We start from the raw sequence: 27,635 nt of genomic DNA, 5'->3' as shown, positions 1-27,635 counted from the left end.
AACTTTCCAGAATGGAAGGTTAATAATTACTGGCAGAATAATTTATTTGTGCTAGCACCATAGCTGCCAAGTTATCCCTTTTTTAAAGGGATTTCCCCTTATGCTGAATAGGCTTCCTCGTGAGAAAAGGGAAAACTTGGCAGCTATGGCTAGCACCCATGGCACTTAGCTGTCAATATAAGTATTAATTCATTATTTGCATGGTGCATACTTTCATATTGATAATGCTTAACGTCAAGTCACATTTTTGACCCCTTACGTGTGTTTGTTTCTGTAGAAAAGCATACTTTTTATTTTGCTTGATAGCTCTTGGATTCAGGTGTTTGAGATATACGGTGTGCAAGAAATTGTGAAGGGTTTTCCTTTTTCTTTGCTAGACCAAAGGAAAACAAATATCAGACAATGTATGGGGCAATTCAGATTCAGTTCACATCTATAATTTCCCTTTATCTGCCCAACGGCTGCTTCCAATAAGGGGTCATGCGTTGATGGTGGTGACAGATGTTGTGAGTTCATGTAGGAAATGAAACAATACCATGTTTCCACAAAATCACTATTGACACAAGTGCTACTCAAAGCAATGGCCCACAGACCAGCGGCTGCCAGTCCCTGGAGACTACACCATAGCCCAGGTTGAGTGTGATGCTCAATTGTGGTCCCTGAGACATTGGGGGGGGGGGTAGAACACACATCAGATAGTTTGAGAAGCACTGCTCTACACCTTTAGCCCCCTTTATTTATTTTGCATATTCACCTGCTATAGATGTTCGCCAAATGTATGCATGGCATCTAATCAGTGAGATATCTTCACCATGTTTCCACTAAAGCCCAATGGTCTGCGTGGCTGCTCCCATAAAAGAATAAGGGCATGCCTTTGCAAGTTAACTTCCCATTTCCGTCCTTAAGAATAGAGGGCAACTTTAAGTGTACAGTTAGACCCATAATTTGTACTGCATTCAGAGCCATGGATTCAGTTTTTATAGGGGAAGCCAGGGGTGAGGGAACTTTTCCCAGCCCAGGGCCCACATTCCCGTCATAGGCAACCTTCCAAGGGCGACATATCAGTGGTGGATGTGGCAAGATACACATCACTATCCATCCATGTCGCCGTTACAATCTAGGCAGGTGAAATCACTAGGGGGCATAGAGCAAGGTCAGTGAGGGGTGTGGCTTGGGCAGAGTCCAAAGGGCCAGACAGAAAGCTTTGGGGGCCACACTCAGACCTTTAGGCCTGGGGTTCTCCATCCCTGGAATAGACTTTAATATGTTTTGTAGTACGTTCAGATACCTAAACAAAGTTTTTCAACTAAAGGGACACTATATTATTATTATTACTGTATTATTATTATTATTAATTCCATTTATATACATACTGCCCTACACCTTTAACAGGCCATAGATAATTTAATGGCCAAAGACCTGGGCAAAGAGGAAAGTTTTTGTGATTTAAAAAATTGTTTTATTCAGTTTCCAGAGTCCTGTGGCAGCTTAATGACTGACCAATTTATCATGACAAACTTTTGTGGGCTAGAGTTCTTTTTATTTGCTTCACATTTCTAAGAATAAAGCCTAAAGAGCCGCAGAATTACAATAATTATAAACATTAGCAAACGCACTGTTTCCTTAAAGGATGCCAGGTAATTATACTCAGATATATCACCCTGGGTCCTGACCTCAATATAATTTGATGTGTCACGAATAAAACACGCAAACATCTCTCCTGCTTCGCACACAACGAATCTTGTAAATTTAAAAGGCAGCTCTCCAAAGCCATTTCCCCCTGAATACAGATAAAATCAGGTTTAACTTTCGTCTCATATATATGCCTCAACTCTTGCCCATGCGCTATTAAACTCTGCGCATTCCTTTAAAAAGTCACAAGCCCTTTATTCCTACACCCCTGACTTTCTTGGGGTTTCATAAACCCAACCCGAAGATGGATCGCGGAGACCGATTTTTCAGCTGCCTTTTACCATCATGTTAGGCTGGGAAACTCTGCACTGAATTTCCTTCCAGCAGAAAGAGCAAGGAGAAACAGAATATTACTCTAGTTCCCTTCCTTGCTGCACAACACCCCTCGCCACCTCTCGATTAGGGGAAGGCACCTGATGGTCTAGAGCCGAGTCACTCACCCAGCCTGTATATTAACCCTCGCGATTCTGCCAAGAGCTGCGTTGCCACCCACTTTACACACACCCCTGTACGTCGGGCTGCCGTGCTTAGTTTCCTACCCCCGTCGCACCAAACTGGCTCCCTCTGTCCCTTCGCATTGCTCAAAAGCACGTGAGCCGCCACATCGCACACGTCCGCTACACACTGCAATTGCAGCAGCAGCAGCAGCAGCAGCAGCTACATACCCCGAACTTCTGACATTGCAATGCAAGGAATACATGGTCTCCTTGAAAAAATCCTAGGAACCTAGCCGATATCCTGGGAATCAGCCGGTGTCAGGAAGGCGCTTCTCCGCTCTGAAGGAAAGCTGATCTGCAGCAGAATAGGGGGCGAATCGCCCCGCAAACTCTCCCTAATCAGCGCCTTTTCTGTCGCTTCCAAGAACCAAGGCGAATTAAAAACTCGCTCCAGCATTCCAATCCTCAGCGATTTGTCCGGGTTTCCCACGCCCCCACCCCGTCCGAAGTTAAAAGTTTGCTTTCCCATCCACGGTGGTCTTGCACCACCACCCCGCCACATTGCCCATGCATGTTAAGCCCCACGGTGCAGGGAGTGCACCGAACTTGCTTAAGGGAGCTGGGCGGGTTGTAGGTTTGCCAGGCGGCTCCTTTTGCGCCCCTGCAGGCGTTGATGCGGCTCGGAAACGCCTCTTGCTTTTTCATTCTTTATTTTTATTATTATTATTATTATTATTATTATTATTATTATTATTATTATTATTATTATTATTATTATTATCCCGAGGAGGTTGTTTGCCTCCCCCTCGCAGCCTTGGCTCTTTCAACACAGCCCGGCTGACATCTCTCTCCCTCTCTCTCCAAGAAGGCTTATCCCGCTTTTCCCTCTCAACTCCGGAACTTTCCATATACAGGAGGCGCACATACACACGCATCCTGACGCTCAGTAGCGCCAGCGCCGGCTTCCCTCAAGACTCTGAGCGGCCACAGCCTCTTCCTAGGGACGCGCCCGCCTTTCCCGCCCATAACCCCAGTTCCCACTGTCTGACTCCTTCGCAGGGGGCGCCTCGCTCCACAGCTCAGACTGTGCATGCCCGAGTGACGCATTGCAGGTACGAAGCCACCAATCAGCGGAGCCCGTCGGTCGTTCACTCACTGGCACGTTTTGTCTTCCTCCGCGCTACGAAAAAGTCCCTCATTTGCAAATTTATTTATATCTTTTTTTTAAATAAAAAGTACGACTTCTCGTTTCTTGCTGATCCTTGTTTGTTTCTCGTCGAGTGGGGACGACAGACAGCATCGTGGCGGTCTGGAGAGGCGGGGAGGAAAGGGATAGACAGCCGCAGCGACGGTTGATAACGGCTGCTTGAGGGCGTGGGGCTGGATCTCGTTTCGCCCCGCGCCGCGGCTTTTCTATGGTGATTTGGGAACGGGGGGAGGGGAAGGGAGATGGGGCGGGTTAGGAGCGCGGAGGGATCCGGGAGAGCGGTGAGGTGGTTTATGAGGCGCTGCCGGCAGGCGCGTTGTGCCCAGTCTGAGGAGAGCTGCCGAGCAGTTAAGGTAGCAGGAGCGGAGGAGACGACTGACAGCGCGCCACTCCCGCCTACCGCGCTTAGCGAGGCTGCCTTCATCTTCAGCGTTAGCTGCTGCCAAGCCCGGGCCAAGCCACCATGGTTAGCAAACGGGAGAGCGGGGAGAGGCGGTTTGCGTTTTAACTCGGATCGGCGGTTGGGCCGCGCGCAATCGGCGCCTTTTTGACCTGAGGCTGGCGTGAGACGGGGGGGGGGGGAAGAGAGAGAGAGAGAAGGACATCCGCCTCCCGGGGGGGGGCTGTGGGAAGGCGCGGACGCGTGGGAGGTAGTTCGTCGTGTCCCGTCCCCCCCCCAACCCCAAATAGGCGCGTGTTCATCGGCTGGATTCAAAATTCAAACCACCGGCGACGGTTGTTTCCGGCGCCATGCTGCTTTTCTCTCCCTCGCGTTCTGGACGAGGGAGAGATACGCATATGCACACCTACATAGTCGGCGGCAGTTTTCTGCCTAGTCGAGGGATTTTTGTTTAGGGGAAGAGTGGCGGAGAAGGCAGGCGGCAGTTGGCTGCAGGGGCGCGCGCGCGTGTGTTTATGTGGGGCGGGGTGGGTGCAACAGCGTCGTTATAGCAACCGAGATGTCACCGCCGCCCCTTCCTTGGCAGCCCTCGGCTTGGGGGTGGGGAGGCAGCTGCTGGAATCCAGAACAGCCATCGCTTATCTCTCTCTCTCCCCCACTCCCTAAAAAAATTAAGGCTTGAAGGCGTATTTGGGGAGAAATTCGGTGCATGCGAAACGGCGCGTTGTCGGGGAGGGGGCGGCTGCAAGAGGGAGAAGTTGCGGGGTGTTGCTGCTGCTTGATGCATTGCAAGATCGCACCTGGAGGGGTGGGGAATGCAGGGGGTATCCAAAACGGCTGCGCGAAGTCCTCGGATTTGCTCTTCCTCAAGTGTAAGGGGGAAAGGGAGAGCAGATCGACCTTCACATTAAAAAAAATGCAATCTGCAGAAGCCCAGAGGCTTAGAGTTGCATGATGTTTGTGCAAGGAGCGGGGCGGGGAGAGTAGAATGGGGCAGTCGGTGCCCCCGTGCTTGTAGCTGAAGAGTGCAGTCCTGGTAACCTCTGAGATAATATACTGTAAACCGTTCGCTGTTCTTGTGGATCCTTTTCAAAAAATAAAGGTTTTTTTTCTGTTGATGGCTACTGTCGAGCTGTCACATTAAGTAAAACTTGGCAGGGTTATACCGAGTTGTCATGCACTGGAATAAAGGCACTTATTTGGAAGGAGACTTAAGGCAATCAATCTGAGGGTCTGCTTGAACTATCCAGCAGCATAATGCAGAGGCTGTTGCTGCAGTTTTCCCTCTAGGCATAAACCCTTGTGAAGAGAGAGCAGCTTCCTTCTCTAATGGCAACTGTGACTCCCGTTGGGAGCACATCAAGGATATGTAAAAGGGAAAAAATATTTCCTGCTAATTTTGCAGTAGGATCTTAAAGGCATTAGTGAGAAAGCTGTGCACGATTTGATACTCCTAGTCTTTTGCAAAGCAAGGATGTGCTGTGTGAAGGAGATGGCTGCAGACCTCTGGCTTGGCAGTCATGGGTTTATTTTCACTTCCTATTGAAGGAATTGCTTAGATGAGATACCTTTTTACTCAAGTGAAGTTGAATGATTTGTTTTGACACTAAGGCTGTATGCAGATGTATTTATCAAGGGACTAGCTTTTCAGTGGCCATAAAAGTAGAGGTTCATATACCAAGGAATAATTTCAGGTCTTCAAAGCTATCAAGATTCCAGTTAGTGCTAGTATTCTGGGAACCTCATCTACAAGATGAACATATTTGAAAGTTGTTTTCTGTTACCCTGTCAGAGGCTTAATATTGACCATCTTCTAAATACTTTTCCATACCTTAAATATATTTGGTGCAGTGTTCTGAATATACACTGTATTTGTAAAAGTGCAGTGCTTGTCTCACAAACATAGTGACCTACCTGAGAGAAATTACATTGCTTTAGATTTGGAGAGTAGATGTAAACCATTTTGTAAGTGTTCTGCAACATGTTTAATTTGGGTATGTCAGCCTCAGCAGCTGTCTCTTAAGCAGCCAACCCTGGACTATGAAGTTGTGCCTGGAATATGAATATACTGAAGGCTGGAAAAATGCAAGATGCCAGATCACAAGCACTCCAGAAAAATAAATATGTTGACACCTAGGAATATAAACTTACCATTGGCCGGCCACTTGAGAACCAGATACTGGCCTAGATGGAACACTGGCCTAATTCCACAGACCCTTTGCATTCTTTAAAGGCCTCTGTTTTGAGGCATTGGAGATTTTTTAGTGCCTCCCTATGATACCTTGTATTCCCGGGTACTGTTTGTTGCTCAAGCAATGTAATGTGGGTAAATGGTCAAACTGGAGTAAAAAAATTATTGGAGAAAAACACTTTGAGAGGATCTTATCCAAAACTCAGGCTTTCTTACTGATGTCATCCTTTTTGGAGCTCCTCTTGCATATATCTGTTGGTAGCTGTGCTGTTAGTATACAGTAGGTGTTGGGTTCAAAGCCAACAAGCAAAATAGGATTTCCTTCTCTATTGCCAAATACAGTATTTTCTTCCACAGTGCTGTATTCCAACCTGGAATCCTTCACATAAGGATTACTGGCCACTATTTTCCCCTCTGTCCTCAATGGAGTTTGCCTTAAAGCATTATTTTTCCATCTACAACCACAGGAATTGCTCTTGGTTCCTTTTTTTTCAAAGCTTGTCCATAGCTTGTTGCTCACGACCTACACTTTAAAAGTCTTTTTTTTTGGGGGGGTGAAATTAGGGATGTCATGGGGAGAGATGGGTTTCATCAAGAGAGTTAGATGCTATCATTATTTATTAAATTTGTATACTGCCCTTCATCTGTAGAACAAAACAATAATCCCTCTCCCACAAACACATTTAAAAGGGTATAGGATGTTAGTCAGCCAAAAGCCTGGTCGAAGAGGAACATTTGCACCAGGTACCTAAAGGTATATAACGGGTCAGCAAACTTTTTCAGCAGGGGGCCGGACTATATTTTGGGGGGGGGGAAATGAACAAATTCCTATGCCCCACAAATAACCCAGAGATGCATTTTAAATAAAAGGACACATTCTACTCAGGTAAAAACATGCTGATTCCCGGACCGTCCACAGGCCGGATTGAGAAGGTGATTGGGCCGCATCCGGCCCCCGGGCCTTAGTTTAGGAACCCCTGGAAAATGAAGGCTTAAGAATTCCACATACAGAGTCACTGCAGAAAAGGCTCGTTCTTTCATTGAGGAGGCAGAGGAAGAAGGGCCTCAGGATGGTTGCAGGGTCTGTGTAGCTGTAGATTCCATTGCAGCTGATCCTGCGGGTTAAACCACAGAGCCTAGAGCTTGCTGATGAGAAGGTCAGCGGTTTGAATCCCTGTGACAGGGTGAGCTCCCGTTGCTCTGTCCCAGCTCCTGCCAACGTAGCAGTTTGAAAGCACATCAAAGTGCAAGTAGATAAATAGGTACCGCTCCGGCGGGAAGGTAAACGGCGTTTCCGTGTGCTGCCCTGGTTTGCCAGAAGCGGCTTTGACATCCTGGCCACATGACCTGGAAGCTGTATGCCGGCTCCCTTGGCCAATAACACGAGATGAGCGCCGCAACCCCTGAGTCGGTCACGACTGGACCAAATGGTCAGGGGTCCCTTTACCTTTTACCTTACAGCATAAGTTAAGATACTTGTAGATGTGAATGGCAGGTAGTAGCGACACCCCAAAATTCCATTCATACTGTGATTTTTAGGTCAGATTGTTGTTTCTCTTGATAGAGCTACCATGTTTCTCCGAAAATAAGACACCGTCTTATATTTATCTTTCCTATTAAAAAAACCCCCCACAGTGGCTTATTTTCAGGGGATGTCTTATTTTTATTACGCATCCAGCCTTGCCTCTTCCTTGGGGCCCTCCAGAACTGTGCCTATCACTGTCTTATTTTCAGGGTATGGCTTATATTGCACAAATGCTTAGAAATCCTGCTATGGCTTATTTTATGGGTATGTCTTATTTTAGGAGAAACAGGGTACTACAGAATATTATAACGTAATTTTTAGTGAAAGTATATGGTCAATTCAGTGTATTAGTAGTTATGCCAACACCAAACTTCTGTGGTGATGACCTCTTTTGGATGTGGGCCCCTCATTAATCCTAGCTTGCATGAAGGGATCCACTTTCATCTTGCATAGGCCTACCTCATATTTGAACTTGCTCACTTTACCTTGGCATGATAGAGGAGTGCTAGTTTACACCAACACATCATGATACCTTCCATTAGTTTCTCTGTCGTAATCTGAATTTCTCACACAACTTCTCCATAATACCATGTTTTTTAGTTTTTGATTACTTCATCCTGTAAGAAAATGTTTCCTCTTTCTTTGCCACAAGTATATACCTAGACCCTGACCAGATGTTTGGAAGTATTCTATAAATGCAGCACATATGAGCTATGTGTGCTATTGGCATGCACTCTTTCCAGGAAATGTATGAATTGCAAAACTAGAAATTTTACCTCAAAGTCAATTTATTTATACCGGTTCTTCCTCCCACTCAAGTAATTTAAATCAATCCACCTTGCTTCATGGAGCAGGTCTAGCTCTGAAACAGGTGAACAGGGTCCTTGATCATATGCAGAATGTACAGCTTGCACCAGTGACTCACCACAGTCTGTTCAACTTACTGGAGCAAAGCTTCTTGCTATACAAAGTTGCAGTATACTTCAAATGTTGCACAATGCAGTTCTTTGGTGAATAAGGGGTATAGTATGCCTGAAATACCTCTCATCCCCCAACCCCTGCTCATGTAAGATTGTGGATAAGGATGAAATACCTGATCCACCTCTCTCCATCCCACCTGGCACATATTTATTCAGAAATACAATTGATTCCTGTGAACCTGATGAACACACTCCATTTGTGTTCCAATAAGTGAGTTAACGAAACAATTTGATGGTGGGGGAAATAGGCAAAACATGAGCATGACTTTGATTATGAGCCACTCAGTCTTGCTGTTTTCACTGTCTCACTGAATCAGTTTCCTGAGGGGAAGTGAGCAGCAAGTTCACAAGACTCATGCTAAATGTTTTTTAGTCATAGTATTCATGGTAACCAAGTGTGGCGCTTCTTGCAGGCTTCACTTCATGTATAGTTACCCCAGCACCCTCTACTTCCATTATATAAGTTTAGCTATATGTGTATGGCCATTTAGACAGTATATAAAAATAGATGGTGTTATGCTCAAACTCATAAAGCAGAAGTGAAGGGTGTGAAGCAAACTGAGATAGCCCTTTGTGTATTTTTCTTTTGCCTCTTCCACCACACACACACACACACTTACCTACCTTGAGCCCACAGAGAGAGTTAGGATCTTGGTTTATAAAACTAAAGACATTTTTTGTTGAAATACATACTGAGGTGCACCTTAGGTGTGGTATTTTCAAATGGAATGCAGTACACTACAGGGTTATGAAGTGCAGGCCTGTGTAGCTTGTGGTTTGAAAGCCATCTAAAAGGAAGCTTACCAGCAACATACAGTGATGCACCAAGGCTTCAAATATATTTGTGCCAGAACAGTTAAGTCCCATCCTTCAGTATCTTGTCACCTTTTTCTTTGGTACCTAAACTATAGGAAGCTTGAGTATGGGGAAGGCAGTTCACATCATTCCACTTTGGTTCATATGTCTGTACAGGGCACTCCCTATTTGCACATTGGTTGCATTCTAGGCATTTGCCATGTCAGCGGAGCACACATAACCCCACCCTCTTTCAAGTCCAAAATGACCGATGTGTCTGTCAATTAAACATGCACAAAATGGTCACTGCCTGTAATTGGAATTTTTTTGTACATCTAGTTGGAGATTGGGGAGGCTTGCAACTTAACCTGAAAATAATTGAATCTGGGAATATAAAAGTGAAGATTGCTTGAAAATGTGACAGATTTGAACATTAATTTCTATTGTATCCAGAGAAACAGTTCAGGTGGTCTGCTGGTGAAGGAGGTTGCTACTGCTTGGCTTAATATGGTCAGTTAAAATTGGTTGAATGGTTCTGTGGTAGATTGGGCTATGGTTCTGTGGCAGACTGGGCTAGAAATCAGTGTTCTGGATCTTTGGGCTTCCAGATGCTGCATTGAGCTGCATCATTCCTAATATTGGCTAAACTGACTAGGGATAATGAGGGTTGTAATCCAACACCATTTGGTGACCCAAGATTGAAGGGCACTGTGGTAGATGATGCAAACTGAAATGCTTTCGTATTATGACTAATCTGATGTAATATAACTTGGCTTCAGGTGGGGGATTTAAAATAAGACAATATAACCAAGCTCTCATTTTTGTTCTAATAATGAGGTTATAGATAGTTTTTCCAAGGGAAGTGTGGCATTGGTAACCGCTTATAAATTTTGGGATCCTTTGGAAAATAAGTAATGAAATCATACTTTTTAAAATGTTAGCTTGATTTTATTGATTTCAAGATGCTTACATTTAATTGTATGGTACTATTAATAAGTAATATTAATATTATTGGGTGAATATGCTACTGAACACTTTATATTGCATGCAATTTTCACTAGGCTTTTTTAAATTTGGAGACTGATTTGTACATATAGGGGTTTTTGTATTGTGGCCTTGTCATCTTACATGCTATAAATTACTGCTATATTTAAAATTGAAATACAATTTTAAGGTACTCCTGAGTGCAATGAGTTTTTTTGGTGTTTATGAAACTGATAAATGCTAAGAGATTTAGTAGAATTTAAAACATTGTTCACATATCTGTTTCTTGGAAGAACTACAGTTCACTCTTGACAACGACAAATATATATATATATATATATATAATAACTTTCCATTATGTAAACCATTATGATGCACATCTAAGATGTGTTTTTCCTATAAAACCATCATTACTCTTAATGTTGAAAATTAAGTTTGCATTGAGGAAAATCTATATTTGCACCTGAAAGAAGCAGGATGTGGTTAAGATGTTTAAAATCTTGCTAGCATTTTGCTGTGGTTTCTGTGAACATATTGGAATTGAATCACATGGGAACATTTGATGCAACCTGTAGCATACAAGTATAGCTCAGTTTATGCTGTAGGAAGTCCCATTGGGGTTCTTGACATAACCCAGTAACATTACTTTTTTCCAAGAAGTGTATATTTTAAAGCATGATACCTATTGTGCATTATTCCCTACAATAAGTGTTACACAACCAGCTTGCTTCCCAGTCCAAATCAACAGGATTGCAAGTTAAGGTGAGGCTCTCCATAGAAATAGGCATATGTGCCCTACTTAAAGTCATGAGCTTGCTCAAGCTCAATATATGGCAGGTACTTTGTAATAGCTGAAAGGATTATTCTATGCCTCAGATGAATATTGTGCCAGAGCTTCAGGGCAATTGAAAACTGCTCTTAGTGCCAGGGAACAAATAGTACTGTTGATGTACAGTCTCTATAGCATTATGACAAGTAATTGGCTAGGCCTCTAGTTCCAGTCATATCAAATGAATCCTTGATGTACAATTTAATTTAAATAGTTTTCTGGATAAGTGACATGTCATCAGATTTGTGAAATTTACTGGATACAATATTGGATATCAATCTTTAGTTTTCCATTGTTACGATTCACTTTGATCATGCTCAACACAAAGCTGCTTCAGCACTGCTGTTTGTTTGTTTTGCATTATTTAATTGAGGTAGAATATCGCTTGAGCAAACTGCCATCTGGCTTAGTTTCCCTGCTGCACCCAAGCAGTTGGCTGCTACGTAAGGGCAAGGGATGAGAGCTCAACCTGTCCCAGCTGTCGGCCAGAAAATCATCTGATGCAGATAACTCCTCTTCCCTTCATAAAAACTGCAGCTGTATGAGAAGGGCATGCAGGACCCCCCCATCACTTTGCAACGGACCAAGGGCTACTGAGATATTAGACCTATTCTTTATTGAAAGGCAGTGCCCAGATTGAACCCAAGTAGACTTAATGTCCATTCAGAATTTTTTTTCTGATTCTGGCATTCTCAAAATGATTCCTGGCCAAGCTTTATGTGGAAGTGGTAATTGCTTCAAATACTCTAGAAATAGCGGTGTTTTTAGGAGCGGCAAATCTGTAAGTAGGATGTCAATTTCCAAGGTACTAATTTAATTTTCCTCTATCTTTATAGGCTGATCAACTGACAGAAGAGCAGATTGCAGGTGAGATTCTAAAAATACACTACTTGTGATCATGGTGATATAAAACTTGCGTAGTTTTCAGTTGATGTGCAACTTTGTAGTTATCATAAGTAGCTGTGGTGCTATAAGTAGTATTGCAGAACTCTGATAATTAGATAAACATTCCTTGTGTCACACAGCCTTATTTTTTATCAGTACCCCTAATATTATTATATAACTAAGAACTAACTACACATGACTTCCCTGACATTCCTAACTCAACTCACAGGATAGAATTGTTGCATTGCCTATTTGTTAACCTGCATATTTTATAATACTTGCTTTTCTTGCTGTAACAAATTGGCATGTGTGCACTTCTATACTACAAGTAGAGTACACATTTACAAGCTTTCTCTCCTTGTGCAGCAAATTACACAATCTGGATTCATACTGACTCCTCCCTCCTTTGTTGCTATTAGCCAAGTAAGATAAGAGATTAAGATATTGGTATTTTTGGTTAGGGGGATTGATTTGTGTATGTGAACATTTAGATTTTTGTACTTCAGATCATTAATATTTGTCGAGTGCTAAAACTTTGCTTAATTCAAGCCCAAGTATAATGATAAACTTCACTTTTAAATTTTTTAAAGGAGATGCTGTCACAACGTAGTATGTTGAATAATGCAATTATTCACGTGTATCCAGTGCACTTAAGTTTAATAGTCTCTTAGAAGGTGTGATGCCAGTTTTTTAATAGTTTGTGACCAGACCAAACTGTGGAAGTCAGCAAACAGTTGCCTGGTAGCATCAAGAGAAATTGTGTACATGTGTTAGTATAAATACTTATTTGTAGCTGGTCAGAATAAACATTGATTTTGTACAGTTTCCGTTGAACACAAGCACTTAAATAATATTGGTGTAGCTAACATCTGCTGGTTAGTGAATCAAATCAACTGCTACACCATTTGTAGTCTTGGATTGATAGTGTTGAGTGATGTGGTGATTCCATATTTATCAAATGGCTCATTTTAAAAGTTCTCAAATCAGGTATAATTTATATTCATTAACACTTTTAAAGCATAGCTAACACTATGCTGGTGGAAGGATTTCCCCAAAATTCAGGGCCTGCTTTTATGTGGGACAAGATGGGTAAGGTGCTTTCCATGGTCCAATACATGTCAGGTCTCTAGAAAAGTGTCCAATGGCAAATGTTGTGATACTTTGCACTGAAGGGGTGAACATTGTATGCTACTATTGTTAAGGTGTGTATGAAAGTAGTGTTATTGTTGTATTGATTCCTGTATACAATGGGGGAAATTGGGCATTTAAGTTTTGGGAATGAGATGCCCTTTATTTAAAGCTGTCCTCTGAATATTACCAAGTGTATAAAACTCAGTTGTCTACTAACCTTGTTCTAAAGCAAGTGATCAATAATAAAAAGTAGCAATAAAAATAAAGGGACAGTTAAAAAATGTTCTGTGGCTATTGAATATGGAGCAAGTTGCTGATGTAATCTTAAAATCTTAGTAAAACATTTTTCATTTATTGTGCTTTTAGTAACTTCCCTAAGTGGTTTTATACAGTAGGTAGGCTTTATCCAGGGCATGTACTAGGTACTCCATACTTGAAAGGTATTTCCTCACCCTCCCTGAGGAATCTACTAGGCCAGCCACTGGATAGAACTAAAACACTGAGTTAACCAGCCCTTTAAATTTTCTTTTCCATTTCTTTGATTCATGATGTGTAGAGCATTGATTATAAATGGTGTATAGTGTGATTCTGTAAGATGGGAATAAGGGGTAGTTATGAATAGTAAGTGCCTTTGTAATGGGCAAATTTAAAAAGTATGCTGACATTTGTAGACACAGTTTGCTGCATTGGGTTGAATGGGCAGCACTTATGCGGTTTGCCACCCATTCTGCACATAGAATATATACATTTTTTCACATGTTCTAGGCTGAGCCATACTCATATTGAGCCTTAAGAAGTGGTAAGTGTTCAGAAGCTAGATAAAGAGCACCATGCAAGTGTTGGTGTATTTTGTCAAAAGTTATACAATTGAACTCTAGTGGGAACCAAATCAAGATGTCAGGATACTAAACCAGTAAAATGCGTTTTTGCATAGAACATGGGATAAATGTGTCCACTGTCAGCATATTGATAGAAGGTATACATTATCAGAAATAATAATAAAGTAGAGCCAGTGTGGCGTAATGATTAAAGCGTTGGGCTAGGACCTGGGAGAACAGGGTTCGAATCCCCACTCAGCTGTGATGCTCCCTAGCTAACCTTGGGCCAGTCACCATCTCTTAGCCTAACCTACCTCATAAGGTTGTTGTGAGGATGAAATGGGGAGGAGGTGAACCATGTACACTGCCTTGATCCTTGAAAGATAAAGGTGGTATATAAATGTAGTAAATAAATAAAGTTTCTTACGTATTAAAGAATAGAATAGTGTGGTATAGGGAAAGTTCTGAGGGATTCATATTATATTCCACATTTCTGATACTTGTGCTTCAGTGAATAGCAGTGGTGTTTGTGAACATGAGGTTAAAGAGGTGCATAAGTGGCAGAGGGAAAGCAAGTGGAGTATTTAAACATGCACAGGCTGGGTATAAACATGGCTTCCAAATTCCAGGAAGTAACAGGAGGCCTGCATTAAATTTGCTTTTTACAACAGCCTTAGGATAGAGGCTATGGCAGTCCAAACTTATGTTATCCTTGCTATCGACTCTTAAGTGGTCAGCACTCAGAAGTATGAATTGTATGTGACATATCCATTCTTTGCTACATTTCTCCAAGTCCTAAACTAAACCAAGGCAGAACTCAGTGAAATATTTTCCTGGATTCTTACATCATTGTGTGGGAGGTAGAGGGATTTATATTTTCCTATGGTGGGGGGGGGAGCTCCCTAATGTAGAAATCCATAACAGGGATTCAGTCTAACATTTTGTTCAAATCTTTCTCTGTGTGTGTTTAAAGGGTTCATGAAATGACATTTATACATGCCTCTCCCAAAGTTGTTTAATACAGGGGGAAATGCTACTTTCTTCTGCTGAATGTGTAAACTGGTCTTAACCTTAACATATTTGGCTTTTTCCTGGTTAACTGAAAGAAACAAATATCCCTAATGTGAAACTAAAAAGATACTTTAACTACTGAGGGGAGGGTTGTTGTTATTTTTTTGCCATAAAGCTTTAGATAAACTGTTGAAACAAATAAAACAGTAATGAGTGTAGTAGTCTGAACTAATCTTTCAGTTCAAGCTCGAAACCTGCTTAAATGCTATCTGAAAGTCATGGAAAAACTGAGAAACATGGAATGAGGCTGCAGTATTAGGAGTCTCACTGTATTTGGAGTCAATTTAAAGCAGGGAAAGGAAGCTTTTGGCTCTCCAGATGTTGGACTGCAGTTCCCGCCTTCCATGACCATGGAACATGACTGCTAGGGCTGTTGGGGGTTCTAGAAACATCTGGAGAGCCACATACTCCCCTTCACTGTTCATGCTTTTTTAAAAAAGTTCAACCCAATTACTGATCTTACCATGCTAATCTGAATGCAGGAAGATTTTTCATTCTTGGTTTGCCAGAACCCACAGTTGATGCAGTAGTTTCATAACTGAAATATGATATATGTCTTACTGATAGTACAAGCAGTTTAGCAATGGGGCATCTATCAACGCAAAAGCTTCATTTTCTTAGTCAAATTTCCAAGATTGTTCAGTTCCATGAATTTCAAACTGCTTAACAGGTGTGCTATGCCATGGTCATAGCAGTTTGTGATAAACTACTGTCAACACAGAGGTGAGCCAATCCTATGGGCAGAAGGATAGGAAGGTGCTGCACATGGAAGAGAGAATTAGTGAAAATCTTCCATAGGAGCATCCAGTTCAGAGTTCCATTCCACAAACCTATACAGTCTTACTTTGGAAGTCGAACGGAATCTGTTCCAGAAGTCCATTCAACTTCCAAAAGTTTTGGAAAACAAAGCATGACTTCTGATTGGCTGCAGGAAGCTCCTGCAGCCAGTCGGAAGCTGCACCGGATGCTTGGCTTTCAACAACTGGAACACTCACTTTCAGGTTTTGATCGTTCGGGAGGCAAGGTGTTTGAGATCCAAGGTACAACTGTATCTCATTCTATATCTCCATTTTTCCATATACTGTTTATATCTGTATATATTTCCATATACCTTTGGGCAAATTAATACTGATATTCTTTTTCTATTAAAACTTCTGCTCTTATCTCAACAAGATTATCAGCATCGATCCAGCTCTGCTTTAACTATCAGAGAGGCTAGCTATCCTGTTTTTCTCTGCAACTGAGCATCTAACCTTACATGGTCACCTTCAGTATTGGGATTGAACACTCTGCTCTTAAAATTAAGGGTAGAATAAAGTCTATGAACATGCAGAGATAATGGAGAGCCTTTCAAGTATTCTTCAGTCATGTCAGGGGGAAAAGGTGGAGTATAAATAATAATAAAAAATAAAGTAGCACAAATCATGTAATAACAGACTCAAAAAGATATAGACCATTGTTCATTACTAGAAAGGGACAGGAATATTAGTTGGGAATGTCAGAAACCTGGTAGAAAAGTGATAATTGGTAAAATAATAGATTCCTCTGGTTCTATACATGTGCAAAGTAACTAGCATGCTATATACGGTGCACTGAAAACCTTCCACAGAACAAATAGCTTCAAGGTGCTTCATGGGAAACAATTCATGAATGAAATAACAGTCAACTTTGGAATCTTAAAGACAGAATTAGTAAATTCATTTTGGAAGCATGAAAGTTTAAAACTGCTATAAAAAGGGGTTGGATAAATGCATACTGCAGGATGGAAAGGATATGAATACCAGTGTGGCAGAGTAAATAGTTTCTAAAGAATGTCATAAAATGTAAGGATTATATTGATAATAGGAAACGAAGAAAGGAGGTGGGTCTTTGATAAACACAGATGAAAGTTATAATAATTGAGTAGAGATACTTCAGAGTAGCTAATGCATACTTTGCATCCATTTTCAGAGAAAAATGGAAGACCCTCTTAATAATTTTCTTCAGGGAGGGTGTCTCAAGGACTACTAATAAGCATAGGTATGCTCACCAATTCCTTGCCCCTGGGGAGAAGGTGGAGTCAGTGGGTGGTTTTGGTGGAGCCCATAATGGGATAAGAGCTAGGAGTTCTGGTTTCAAAGATAGTGGAAATGAGGCTATTTGCCTTTATTTCCACAAATAATGTTCCCTGAGAATTGAATGTCCACCTTGGTTCAAATTGATATGAAGAGAATTTTCTCATTGGGATGTTAGTGTTTGTAGTCTAGTTCACACCTCTCTCCAAGTGGGAAATGGCACTCAGTGTATACCGTAGCTATAGTTGAATTGGTGGTAACCATTCAGGAAGTATGCGATTTTGGACAACTTCCTATGCTGTGACAGTAGAAAAAGAAAATGGTACTCAGAATTACTAAGAAAGGGATTGAAAATAAACAGCCTATCATAATGTTAGTATATGCAACTTCGATGCTACCATGTTTGGAATATATCTGGTCACTCCATTCAAATAAACCACAGGGAAAGATACAGAAAGGAACAAATGATGGATAAGGTATTAGAGAACCTTTTCTATGAGGAAATAATGGTTATGGCTTTTCCAGTACAAAAGAATTCAAACAGTTGTCTCAACATGCTGTAAACTTGTTGAAAAATTGGCTAATCACTTATGAAAATCATGGACTTTTGGTCTGATCTAGCAGGGCTGCTCTACAATTACATTCTTGGCAAGACTTTGCCACTTGTACACAATGCAGGTCAGCTTGATTAACAGCCCTGGTTTCTGCTCAAGGCAGGTTACATTGGAGAGTGTTCCGAAAATGTTAGATGCCACAGATCTTGCTGAAACCATATTCGTTTGGATCTGGATGTGCTTTAGTTTCTTTGGATTCATTCATTGTGCTTCTCAATTCCTGTGCAGTTTAAGAGAGTTTGTAGAAATAAAAAGTTGTACAAGCATATCTTTAGTTTTAAGCTGTCTAATCTTTATATCCTATAGAATTCAAGGAAGCCTTTTCGCTATTTGATAAGGATGGAGATGGTACTATAACGACAAAAGAACTGGGGACAGTGATGAGGTCACTTGGGCAGAATCCAACAGAAGCAGAGTTACAGGACATGATCAATGAAGTAGATGCTGATGGTAAGCTTGGTCTAAAATAGTTAAGTCGCTGCAACACCAATGGCTTTCATTTAACAACCAAATTATCTTACAGGCAATGGCACAATTGACTTCCCTGAATTTTTGACAATGATGGCAAGAAAAATGAAGGATACAGACAGCGAGGAGGAAATTAGAGAAGCATTCCGTGTATTTGATAAGGTATTCAATTAATACACTCGGGAGGGGGAATATCTGAAACTGCAAAATCAGAGAATTTCCATATTCAGCACCAGTTTTCTAGTTTCAGCTAAGTTAGCATCTGCTCTCCATTTGGCTAGGTTATTTAACTCAATCAATTAAACTTAGTGCTGAGAAACAGGTCAGATTCTTAATCTCCAGAAGTCCTGATATTTCATATGAATTTAGATGAGATTTCATATGAATTTAAATGCAACTTGAGGTGTGCTGATGAGGCCCTGCTTTAAGTATCATCTTATTTGATTAACAAATTGGTGTCTACAAAAAGCAGGGCTTTAGGGTGGTAGCCTCAGATCTGTGGGGTGCTGTTCAGGCGATTTGTTTTATTTCATAACGTTTATATACTGCTTGATTGTACAAAAATAAATCAAAGTGTCAGTTCTTTAAAACACTTCTTCATACTTTCTTATTAATGCTTTTAGGAGATTGGTTCCTACTGGTTCTGATAAGTCTGCTGTTGATACATTTTATTGCTTAACCCATTTCATGAGCATTTTGAGAATTTGTTGCTGTTTAAGATCTTATGTCCAGTTACTTCGTGACATTTCTGAAAAAGATCAAGCCACAGTTGGAATTTGAAACTAAACCTCTCATGAACCTGTCATATATGTTCCCTGTGAGAACAAGATGTTGGACCAGATGGGCCTTTGGCCTGATCCTTTCAGTTCTTCTTAGGTTCTTAACCCATTAACAAATTGTTGTATGTTCGCAGAACAATTTTGAGATATTCCCATTTCTTAAGTAGTTCTTGTTGAGGCAGGAAAGGAAGCCCTCAGATACTGTGACAACTCATAAAGATTAGCCATTCATTCATATCGCCACTGCCCTGCATAACCTATGTTGGAACTAGTTCATAATAACATTCTTTACTCGGTTGTGGAAGTCTAGTGATGCAACCAAGCAACAGTCTAGCTATTCAGCAACTGCATAAAATGACTGGTTTCTGAAATTTAAATGGTATGTTTCTTACAAAACAATAAAAGTATAGGCAATTCAGGGACAATTTACATATTGGCAACACCATTCATAACTTGAGTGACCTGCATGTTGATTTTAGACCCAGGGCAGTCCAAAATACAGGTGGTGCTATACATTTTAAGTAGCCCAAAATTTCTGGCCATGTTGTGCACCTCTAGGCAAGGGTGGGATTTGAAGGGGATAGTCAGTGGATTTAAAAAAATGGAAGTTATGCATGATCAAGGCAGTTTCTGACATTAATTTCCTGTTGCATGAGTACTAACTTGCACACACCTGAATATAGCAAAGCTCTACAAACTACTTGTAAATGTTTTACAGGATGGTAATGGTTATATTAGTGCTGCAGAGCTTCGCCATGTGATGACAAATCTTGGAGAGAAATTAACAGATGAAGAAGTTGATGAGATGATTAGAGAAGCAGATATTGATGGTGATGGTCAAGTAAACTATGAAGGTAAAATGGATAACTGGTTTTCTCATTGACTAATATACCCCAGCTGCCTGAACTTACTGGCCAGAATACAAAGGTGGTTTGTTTCCATGCACATGTTGGGATATTCCATACTGTACTTGCATTCTTTGCTGCTGCTTCAGCATTTGCAGCAAAGCTAGTGTAGTTCAGTATGGTCTAACTACCATTCTGCCACAAACTTAAATATGCTTAATAAATCTATATATATATAAATGTAAAAAACTTGAAATTGTCGGCCGCTATGTTCTCCGTAACCGCTTGACCGATCGTCCTGAAATTTTGACATAACGATCCAGGCCACTCCCCGGGGGTTGCTGGGGACATGAAAACCTCAAATAGCACACCTGCGCAGGTACAGACCTGGTTTTCCACCAACTCAGACAGCGCCCTCAAGTGGAATTCCTCCCACAGTACACCCCCTCCCTTCCTGTGAAATCTAAGCCACACCCACAAACCAAATGACATCATCATCAACCAAGCAACTGAAACCACACAGGCGGCCATTATCAGACAGACTAGGCTGCTTTCCAGACTAGGCCAAGTGGAGGTAAGGCAATAGAGGGCAGGGACACGTAATGGGTCAGAACAGGGGGGGGGGAGACACAGGGATGAAACCTGCCCTCCACAATATCTCCCCTCGGCTTTGCAGACTAGGCCGCTTTCCAGACTAGGCCAAGTGGAGGTGGAGGGGGGGGCAATAGAGGGCAGGGATACGTAATGGGTCAGAACGGGGGGGAGACACAGGGATGAAACCTGCCCCCTCCACAGTGTCTCGCCTCGACTCAGGGGGACTCTGAGGCTCAAGGGGATCTGAAGGGGGGCTATTACCCTCCATTTCACAGACTAACGCACAGCAACGCGTGCAGGGCCAGCTAGTAATGAATAATAAACTTTGCATATGTCTGTACAGTAGGAAAGTGGTCTGTTCTCAGTGTAGTGCAGACAGTGACTTTTTATAATACATAGCTGGTAGGTTTGTTCAGAAGTGCCATTGTAGTTTAAGTTGATCACTTATGTAAGAATAAGCTCACTAAACAGATAGTGCCCTGGGCTTAGAACATGCAGTTGGGCAATTTTATTTAAGGAATTTATATGCTACCCTTCAAAGTACTTATTTCAGGGCAGTTTCATTTGCATTATAAAAGCAAAACAAAATAATTAAAACATCATGAACTTCACTCTTAATGTTTGAAATACAGCATCCTTCTAATACTTAAAATACAAGCCATTAAAATATCTGTTAGGATTTAAAAAGTGCCTTAACCTAGCACCTAAAAGATAGACATAGTGGCCTGACCTAGGAAACTAATTCAGTGTGTCTAATACTTGAAATCTTCATGTAGATTCCTAGATGGATAGCTTTTCAAGGTAGATAAGAAGTTTTGTAAGAAAACTGAGCAATGTGTATTGATGCAAGGAGGGGAGCTACTAGTAGTCACAAGCTGTATTTTAATTGTTGCTTTTAAATGTCCTCCAATGTATTTTGATTATTTTTAACGAGCTAGTTTTTATTAATGTTGGAAGCTGCTTTGAATCCCTGCTTGGGGAAAAAGGCAAGATATAAATCCATTTTTTAAACTCCTTATCATTTAATGTATATGAAATTGATCTGCCTAAGTTGTACAGACCAACCAGTAAGAGTATTTCTAATAAGTAGAACCACTTAATGTTGCAAGTTGATCCTTAATATGTTCATGTTGCAAGAATACTTGAATAAACATGACTGTCTCTTTTCCTCTACAGAGTTTGTACAAATGATGACAGCAAAGTGAAGACACTGTACAGAATGTGTTAAATTTCTTGTACAAATTGTTTATTTGCCTTTTTCTCTGTTTGTAACTTATCTGTAAAAGGTTTCCCCCTACTGTCAAGAGAATATGCATGTATAGTAACAAACTCATTCCTCCATGTTTTTCCCTTTATCTGTCATCCTGATATTTTGGGAAAATGATCAAAGTAACAAATGTTTGCATGTGGCTTACTCTGGATATTTAAGCCCTTCCACACTTCTAAAGCTAGATGATGTGTTGGTCAAATGAGGGAACATCTAGGTTATGCCTGTTTTAAAATTAGTTCTTTTAGGAAACTTAGCATGTTGTTGAAATGTAGTCTTAACTCTTTGTGGACTATGGACAGTCAACAATATGGAACTTAAAAAGTTTGCACTATTGCAAAACGGGTGTATTATCCAGGTACTCGTACACTATTTTTTGTACTGCTGGTCCTGTACCAGAAGACCTTTTATTCTATGGTTACTATGCTTTTAAAACTTTTGTTCAGCCACTTATTTTCAAAAGAATCTGCTTATGGCACAACTTGCCTCAAATCCATTCCAAGTTGTATATTTGTTTTCCAATAAAAAATTACAATTAACCCATATTGTTCCTATGTCTCTGTAAAATTTTTGTATATCTCTTGTCATGTTAATTCTTGATACTTCAATAGGAACTGCAGTTAGACTTAAAGAATGTCGGGGAGATGGCCCATTGGACCTTCCATGTTAGGTATTTGTTGTCTGTAATGCCTCTATTGACACATGAAATCATTGATCTATTCTGTATGGACACCCTCAACTGTAAGGGACTGGGTTTGGGGTGTTTCTGGAGCTGGTTCCAAGTTGGGAGCTGTCGCCATAGTGGTGTTTTCAATTATACCCACTGCATTAATTCGATGACCTCTGATTGCATTATTGTAAAAAGCTGAAAAGCATTGTACACAATGTTTGAAGAATGGATTGAAAGCTTCAGTCTCTAGAGTGCAGCAGCTCATCTGCTAAGAGGTGGACAGATACTTGCATCATTTCTCAAAGCATAAGCACTGACTGCTGGTCTGTTTCTGGGCTCAATTCAAAGTGCTGGCACAAATGGCTTTGAGTACAACTGATTATATCAATGAATGTTTCCTTTCATATGAAGCCTTCCTCCTCAGCATTTATTATCTTCCAATGAGGTTCTGCTTCAAATTCTATCACAGGGACACCAGATTAGCCTTTATCAGAAGCATGGCTTTCTGTAGCAGCCCCAATGCTATGAACTCTTCTTCTGCAGACAAATAAAAATCTTGTTTCCGACAGCCTTTGGTTCCTGTTTTGCCATACTTTGCGGTTGTCTTATGTATACTATTTATTTTCGGCGTGTTTTTCTTTCGTACAGTCCGAACTTGGTAAAGCTGCCCTGAAGCTTGAATACTAAAGTGGTCTAAAATATTTTTAGTTAAATCTTCCTCATTCCATGAGTAAATGGGTGCAAGCCCAAAAACAAGGGGTTTTTTCCCCCATTCCTGGATGGACAGATTGCATGTGTTTCAAAATCAAAAGCTCCCTCTTGATTGAGAGTTTGTACATTGTATCATAATGTCCATAGTGACACTTCATTATAACTGCTAGTGAGTGAAAGGAGGTACATAGGAAAGGTCTGGCACTTGCCTCTGTAGTGACTCATCATGAGTCCTGTCGTTTTGATACAGGTGTGGGATAGCATCTGGGGGTGATCAGTGAGGCAGAGCATGGCCACATCTTTACAAGGCAGTTTCACATGTACAGAAGTTCCATTCACTACCAACCATAACAAAACCTAAAAGTCAAAATGCTTGGTGGCCGTCGCAGTAATTTTGGGCTGCAAACGTCTGAAGACACGGTTTGTTACTTCTTTTGGTTTCCATTAAGCCTTTGACAATGTTCTATGGTGATTGATCACAGTGTGGGCCTTGGTCTTATGCATCATAGGTAGGAGATTTCTCTGGCAGCTGAAATTTGGTGCTTGAGGGAGGGAGATTAAGAGGTTTTATGTCTTCTCTTGCCCCCCGTCCCCCACTATGTAGCAATAGGAATTCTGCATTCTGAAGAGTCATCAAGCCCTGCCTCCATGGGAAAGTGGACAGGTGGGGTCATCATTGTATTACAAAAGCCCTTAGATTGGGTACGAGGATATTGGTCATAGCAACAAACGGATTCCCCACCTTAAAATACTGGTAATATTTGGCTTGGTGGGGAAGTATCAATCTGTGCTTATACACTTCAAGCTTATCCAGCCAAATCTATAATGGCAAATGCTCAGTTTGCGTTGCATTTGTTGTCAGGTTCCTAGAGTTTCTGTTGGGAGTCTGTATTTTCTTTGCATTTGTTAGATCTTTTTACAGCATGCAAGCCCAGTTCAGGTGCTTGACTCTGTAAAAGATGATTCCATCACCACACCTTTGCATGTTGAGAAGACCTGAAGCGAGAATCTTCCCACATTCTGTTGCTTAGATGGTTTTGTGCAATGATCATTCGGAGTTCTCATTTTAAGTGTGTTCCGCCTATTACACAAAGACATTTCAGATCTTTTCACACAGTTCTGGTAAAACGGATGGGAATTGGAGTAGCAACCTTTCATGTTCTTGGAACACAGGCAAGTGTCTGTAGGACCTGTAGTATGCAGTACTCATGGTAACTTTGTATGATCCATCCTGTAACCATGCTGCATGTGGACTGGTCATCTGGTTGCATTTTCATGGGGCATGGGAGCCCTTCAAAGGATGAAATGTACTTGGGACATGTTTTGAGAGATCATCTGAATAAACCCATGGGAGTCCCCTGGAGATGGAAATGCACTTTAATTTTCATATGGTTCATTTATGCTGAAGAGAACAGCTGCATCACGGAGATTTTTTTGGGGGGGGGGGAGAATGCAAACTACAAAAACCTTCCAATGTACCAAATTCTAAAGGGAACACGTAGGCTCATCTGTTTTTTTACAAGCACCAAGGTCACAGGTTCATTTCCCAGGAAGTAAAATAAAAAAATTCCTTCAGTAGCACCTTAAAGACCAACTAAGTTTTTATTTTGGTATGAGCTTTCGTGTGCATGCACACTTCTTCAGATACAGTGAAATGGAAGTTTCCAGGCACTTATGTAGAGAAGGGGTGGGGAGGGGTGGGGATGGGGAGGGGGGATCACTCAGAAGGGTGGTGGAAATGGGTGATTGACTGACTGATAGCTGTTGATGACCGCAAACGACTGCAAATGGTTTTGCATGAAAAAGCAAGGGTTGAGATGGCTGAAGATCGCTTATCATGTATAATGAGATAAGAACCCGATATCTCTGTTCAAACCAGGTCCCTCCATGGTTTTGAGCTTGGTGATAATATCACCAATATATATCACCAAGCTCAAAACCATGGAGGGACCTGGTTTGAACAGAGATATCGGGTTCTTATCTCATTATACATGATAAGCGATCTTCAGCCATCTCAACCCTTGCTTTTTCATGCAAAACCATTTGCAGTCGTTTGCGGTCATCAACAGCTATCAGTCAGTCAATCACCCATTTCCACCACCCTTCTGAGTGATCCCCCCTCCCCATCCCCACCCCTCCCCACCCCTTCTCTACATAAGTGCCTGGAAACTTCCATTTCACTGTATCTGAAGAAGTGTGCATGCACACGAAAGCTCATACCAAAATAAAAACTTAGTTGGTCTTTAAGGTGCTACTGAAGGAATTTTTTTATTTTACTTCGATCCAGACCAACACGGCTACCTACCTGTAACCATTTCCCAGGAAGGTCTGGGAATGTCCCTTGGCTAATCCTGCTAGTCAGTATAGAAAACATTTAGCAAGATGGACCCAATGTTCTTACTTAATATAAGGCTACTTCCATGTTCCTTGACTCACAAGCAAACAAAGAGGCACACCCAAAGCAAGAGAGCAACTGATCTCGGTCGCTGGGAAACCAACTTGCAACTATGGTCTGGGGTCCAAAGAGCTAATTGAAGCAACCACAGAGCCTAGGGTTTGCCGATCAGAAGGTCAGCGGTTCGAATCCCTGCAACGGGGTGAGCTCCCATTGCTCAGTCCCTGCTCCTGCCAACCTAGCAGTTCAAAAGCACGAAGGTAAACAGCGTTTCCATGTGCTGCTCTGGTTTGCCAGAAGCGGCTTAGTCATGCTGGCCACATGACCCACAAACTGCGGACAAATAGAGCGAGATGAGCACTGCAACCCCAGAGTCGTCTGCGCCTGGACCTAATGGTCAGGGGTACCTTTAACTATTTTGCATTTTAACAGTAAACTACTATGCCATATTGCAAAAAGCTTTTCAGATTCAGTTTATAAAGCAGTTTGCCATATTCTTTAGTGTTCAAGAAACACAAGTCCACTCTCATTAATTTGATTGCCTGGTACTCTGCCTTCAAATCATCACGTTGGTATATTCATTGGGACACCATTTTATCCTTTATTGCCATACTTTTAATAAAAATATAGATAGCTTTTTTGCTGGAGGAAGACTGGCTTGTAATCGTAGAATCATAGGAGTTGGAAGGTCATCTAGTCCAACCACCTGCAATGCAGGAATTCAGGTTACTTTTACTCAGATTAGGCCTGTTGAAATTAATGGCCACGACGAATTTGGGTCTGCTAATTTCCATGGGTCTACTCAGAGTAAACAATTGAAAATGACACAATAGTGTTTTTTTTATAGGAATCGGCACTGGGTTTTGAAATTGCTCTTTTAAATGTCTTGTTTGCACACATCACTCTTGTCCAGCCGCTATCACTTCTAGTCAAACAGGTCTTGCACAGTTCTGAAACAACGCAAAAACCTGCACAGCCTGTTAAAATCAGGGTAATGCTGGGATCACAAGTGACTTCAAAATTGGATTGCTGTAATGCACTCTGCATGGGGACTGCTAAAAGCGTTTTTTGTTCAGGCATTTTAATCTGTTTTTAGTTTAACTGTTTCTTTAATCTGTTTTTAGCTTTGTCTTTTCTTGACAATTTTCATGTTTGCTTTCATAGAATCATAGAATTGGAAGAAACCACAAGGGCCATCCAGTCCAACCCCCTGCCAAGCAGGAAACACCATCAAAGCATTCTTGACATATGCCTGTCAAGCCTCTGCTTAAAGACCTCCAAAGAAGGAGACTCCACCACACTCCTTGGTAGCAAATTCCACTGCCAAACAGCTCTTACTGTCAGGAAGTTCTTCCTAATGTTTAGGTGGAATCTTCTTTCTTGAAGTTTGAATCCATTGCTCTGTGTCCACTTCTCTGGAGCAGCAGAAAACAATCTTTCTCCCTCCTCCATATGACATCCTTTCATATATTTGAACATGGCTATCATATCACCCCTTAACCTTCTCTTCTCCAGGCTAAACAGACCCAGCTCCCTAAGCCGTTCCTCATAAGGCATTTGTGCTTTGTTCTTTGTAAACTGCTTAGAGGCTCTATTTACAATCAAACAGTATAAATTATCTTAAATTTAAATATGTAGCAATCCCTCTCCCCCCCAAAATGGGGGGGGGGCAATTAATTGTTATTGCTTTTCAACTCTTTTTGATATTTCCTTAGTTCTCTGTTTTTAGCCACTTTCTGTTTCCAGGCTTTATTTATCTCTTCCTATTTCTCCTCTTGTGTGCGAACACTCTAATACAAAGCCCTTGAATTGTGATGTCACAGATAGCTTCATAGCTGTGATGCAGACCAACAGCAGTAGTCAGTTTAAGTCCAAAACAAGATGGAAGCCATAGCTCGCAGTAGGGGCGGAAGTAGAGTGAGCGAACCATTTGCGGTAAATCCTATACACTCATCTTTGGATTTATTTGTTTGTTTCTTTATTCAAAGTATTTGTACCCCATCCTCATTCAATGGCCTCTACGTGCCACAATAATCCCAAGAATAAAAATCAAATATAATAAAATTAATTACAAATCACAAATAAAAGAGCCTGGAGCAGCAGAAATAAAATATCACAATGCACTTAGAATCAGAATTGTAGAGTTGGAAGGGACCCTGAGTACTATCTAGTCGAGCCCCCTGCAATCCTGCCCACAATCGCCCCTGGGCAGCCTTGAACCACCAACCTTCTAGTTAACATCCAGACACACTGACCCATTATGCCAGAGACTTCGTCCTTCCCCCAAGGCCTG

At 41.4% G+C, this 27,635-nt stretch overlaps 1 protein-coding gene across 1 annotated transcript; it reads left to right on the top strand.

Annotated features, from left to right (window-relative positions):
• Window positions 1-3,646: 3,646 nt before the first annotated feature.
• On the top strand, window positions 3,647-22,111 carry CALM2 (calmodulin 2). Its single transcript, XM_035111162.2, has 6 exons — window positions 3,647-3,802; window positions 11,877-11,907; window positions 17,920-18,063; window positions 18,137-18,243; window positions 19,579-19,714; window positions 21,476-22,111. The coding sequence occupies exons 1-6, from the start codon at window positions 3,800-3,802 to the stop codon at window positions 21,502-21,504; spliced, it is 450 nt and encodes a 149-aa protein (XP_034967053.1). The 5' UTR covers window positions 3,647-3,799; the 3' UTR covers window positions 21,505-22,111.
• The last annotated feature ends 5,524 nt before the right edge of the window (window positions 22,112-27,635 follow it).

Source organism: Zootoca vivipara, chromosome 3 (assembly GCF_963506605.1).
Source record: "Zootoca vivipara chromosome 3, rZooViv1.1, whole genome shotgun sequence".
Lineage (NCBI taxonomy): Eukaryota > Metazoa > Chordata > Lepidosauria > Squamata > Lacertidae > Zootoca > Zootoca vivipara.
This window is presented reverse-complemented; position numbering and strand designations above follow the sequence as displayed.

What these genes read in the sequence shown, in the direction of transcription:
- CALM2 (XM_035111162.2), top strand. An exon ending in GACAGAAGAGCAGATTGCAG is followed by an intron (nt 11,908 to 17,919) that starts GTGAGATTCTAA and finishes TATATCCTATAG; the next exon opens with AATTCAAGGAAGCCTTTTCG. An exon ending in CAATGAAGTAGATGCTGATG is followed by an intron (nt 18,064 to 18,136) that starts GTAAGCTTGGTC and finishes ATTATCTTACAG; the next exon opens with GCAATGGCACAATTGACTTC.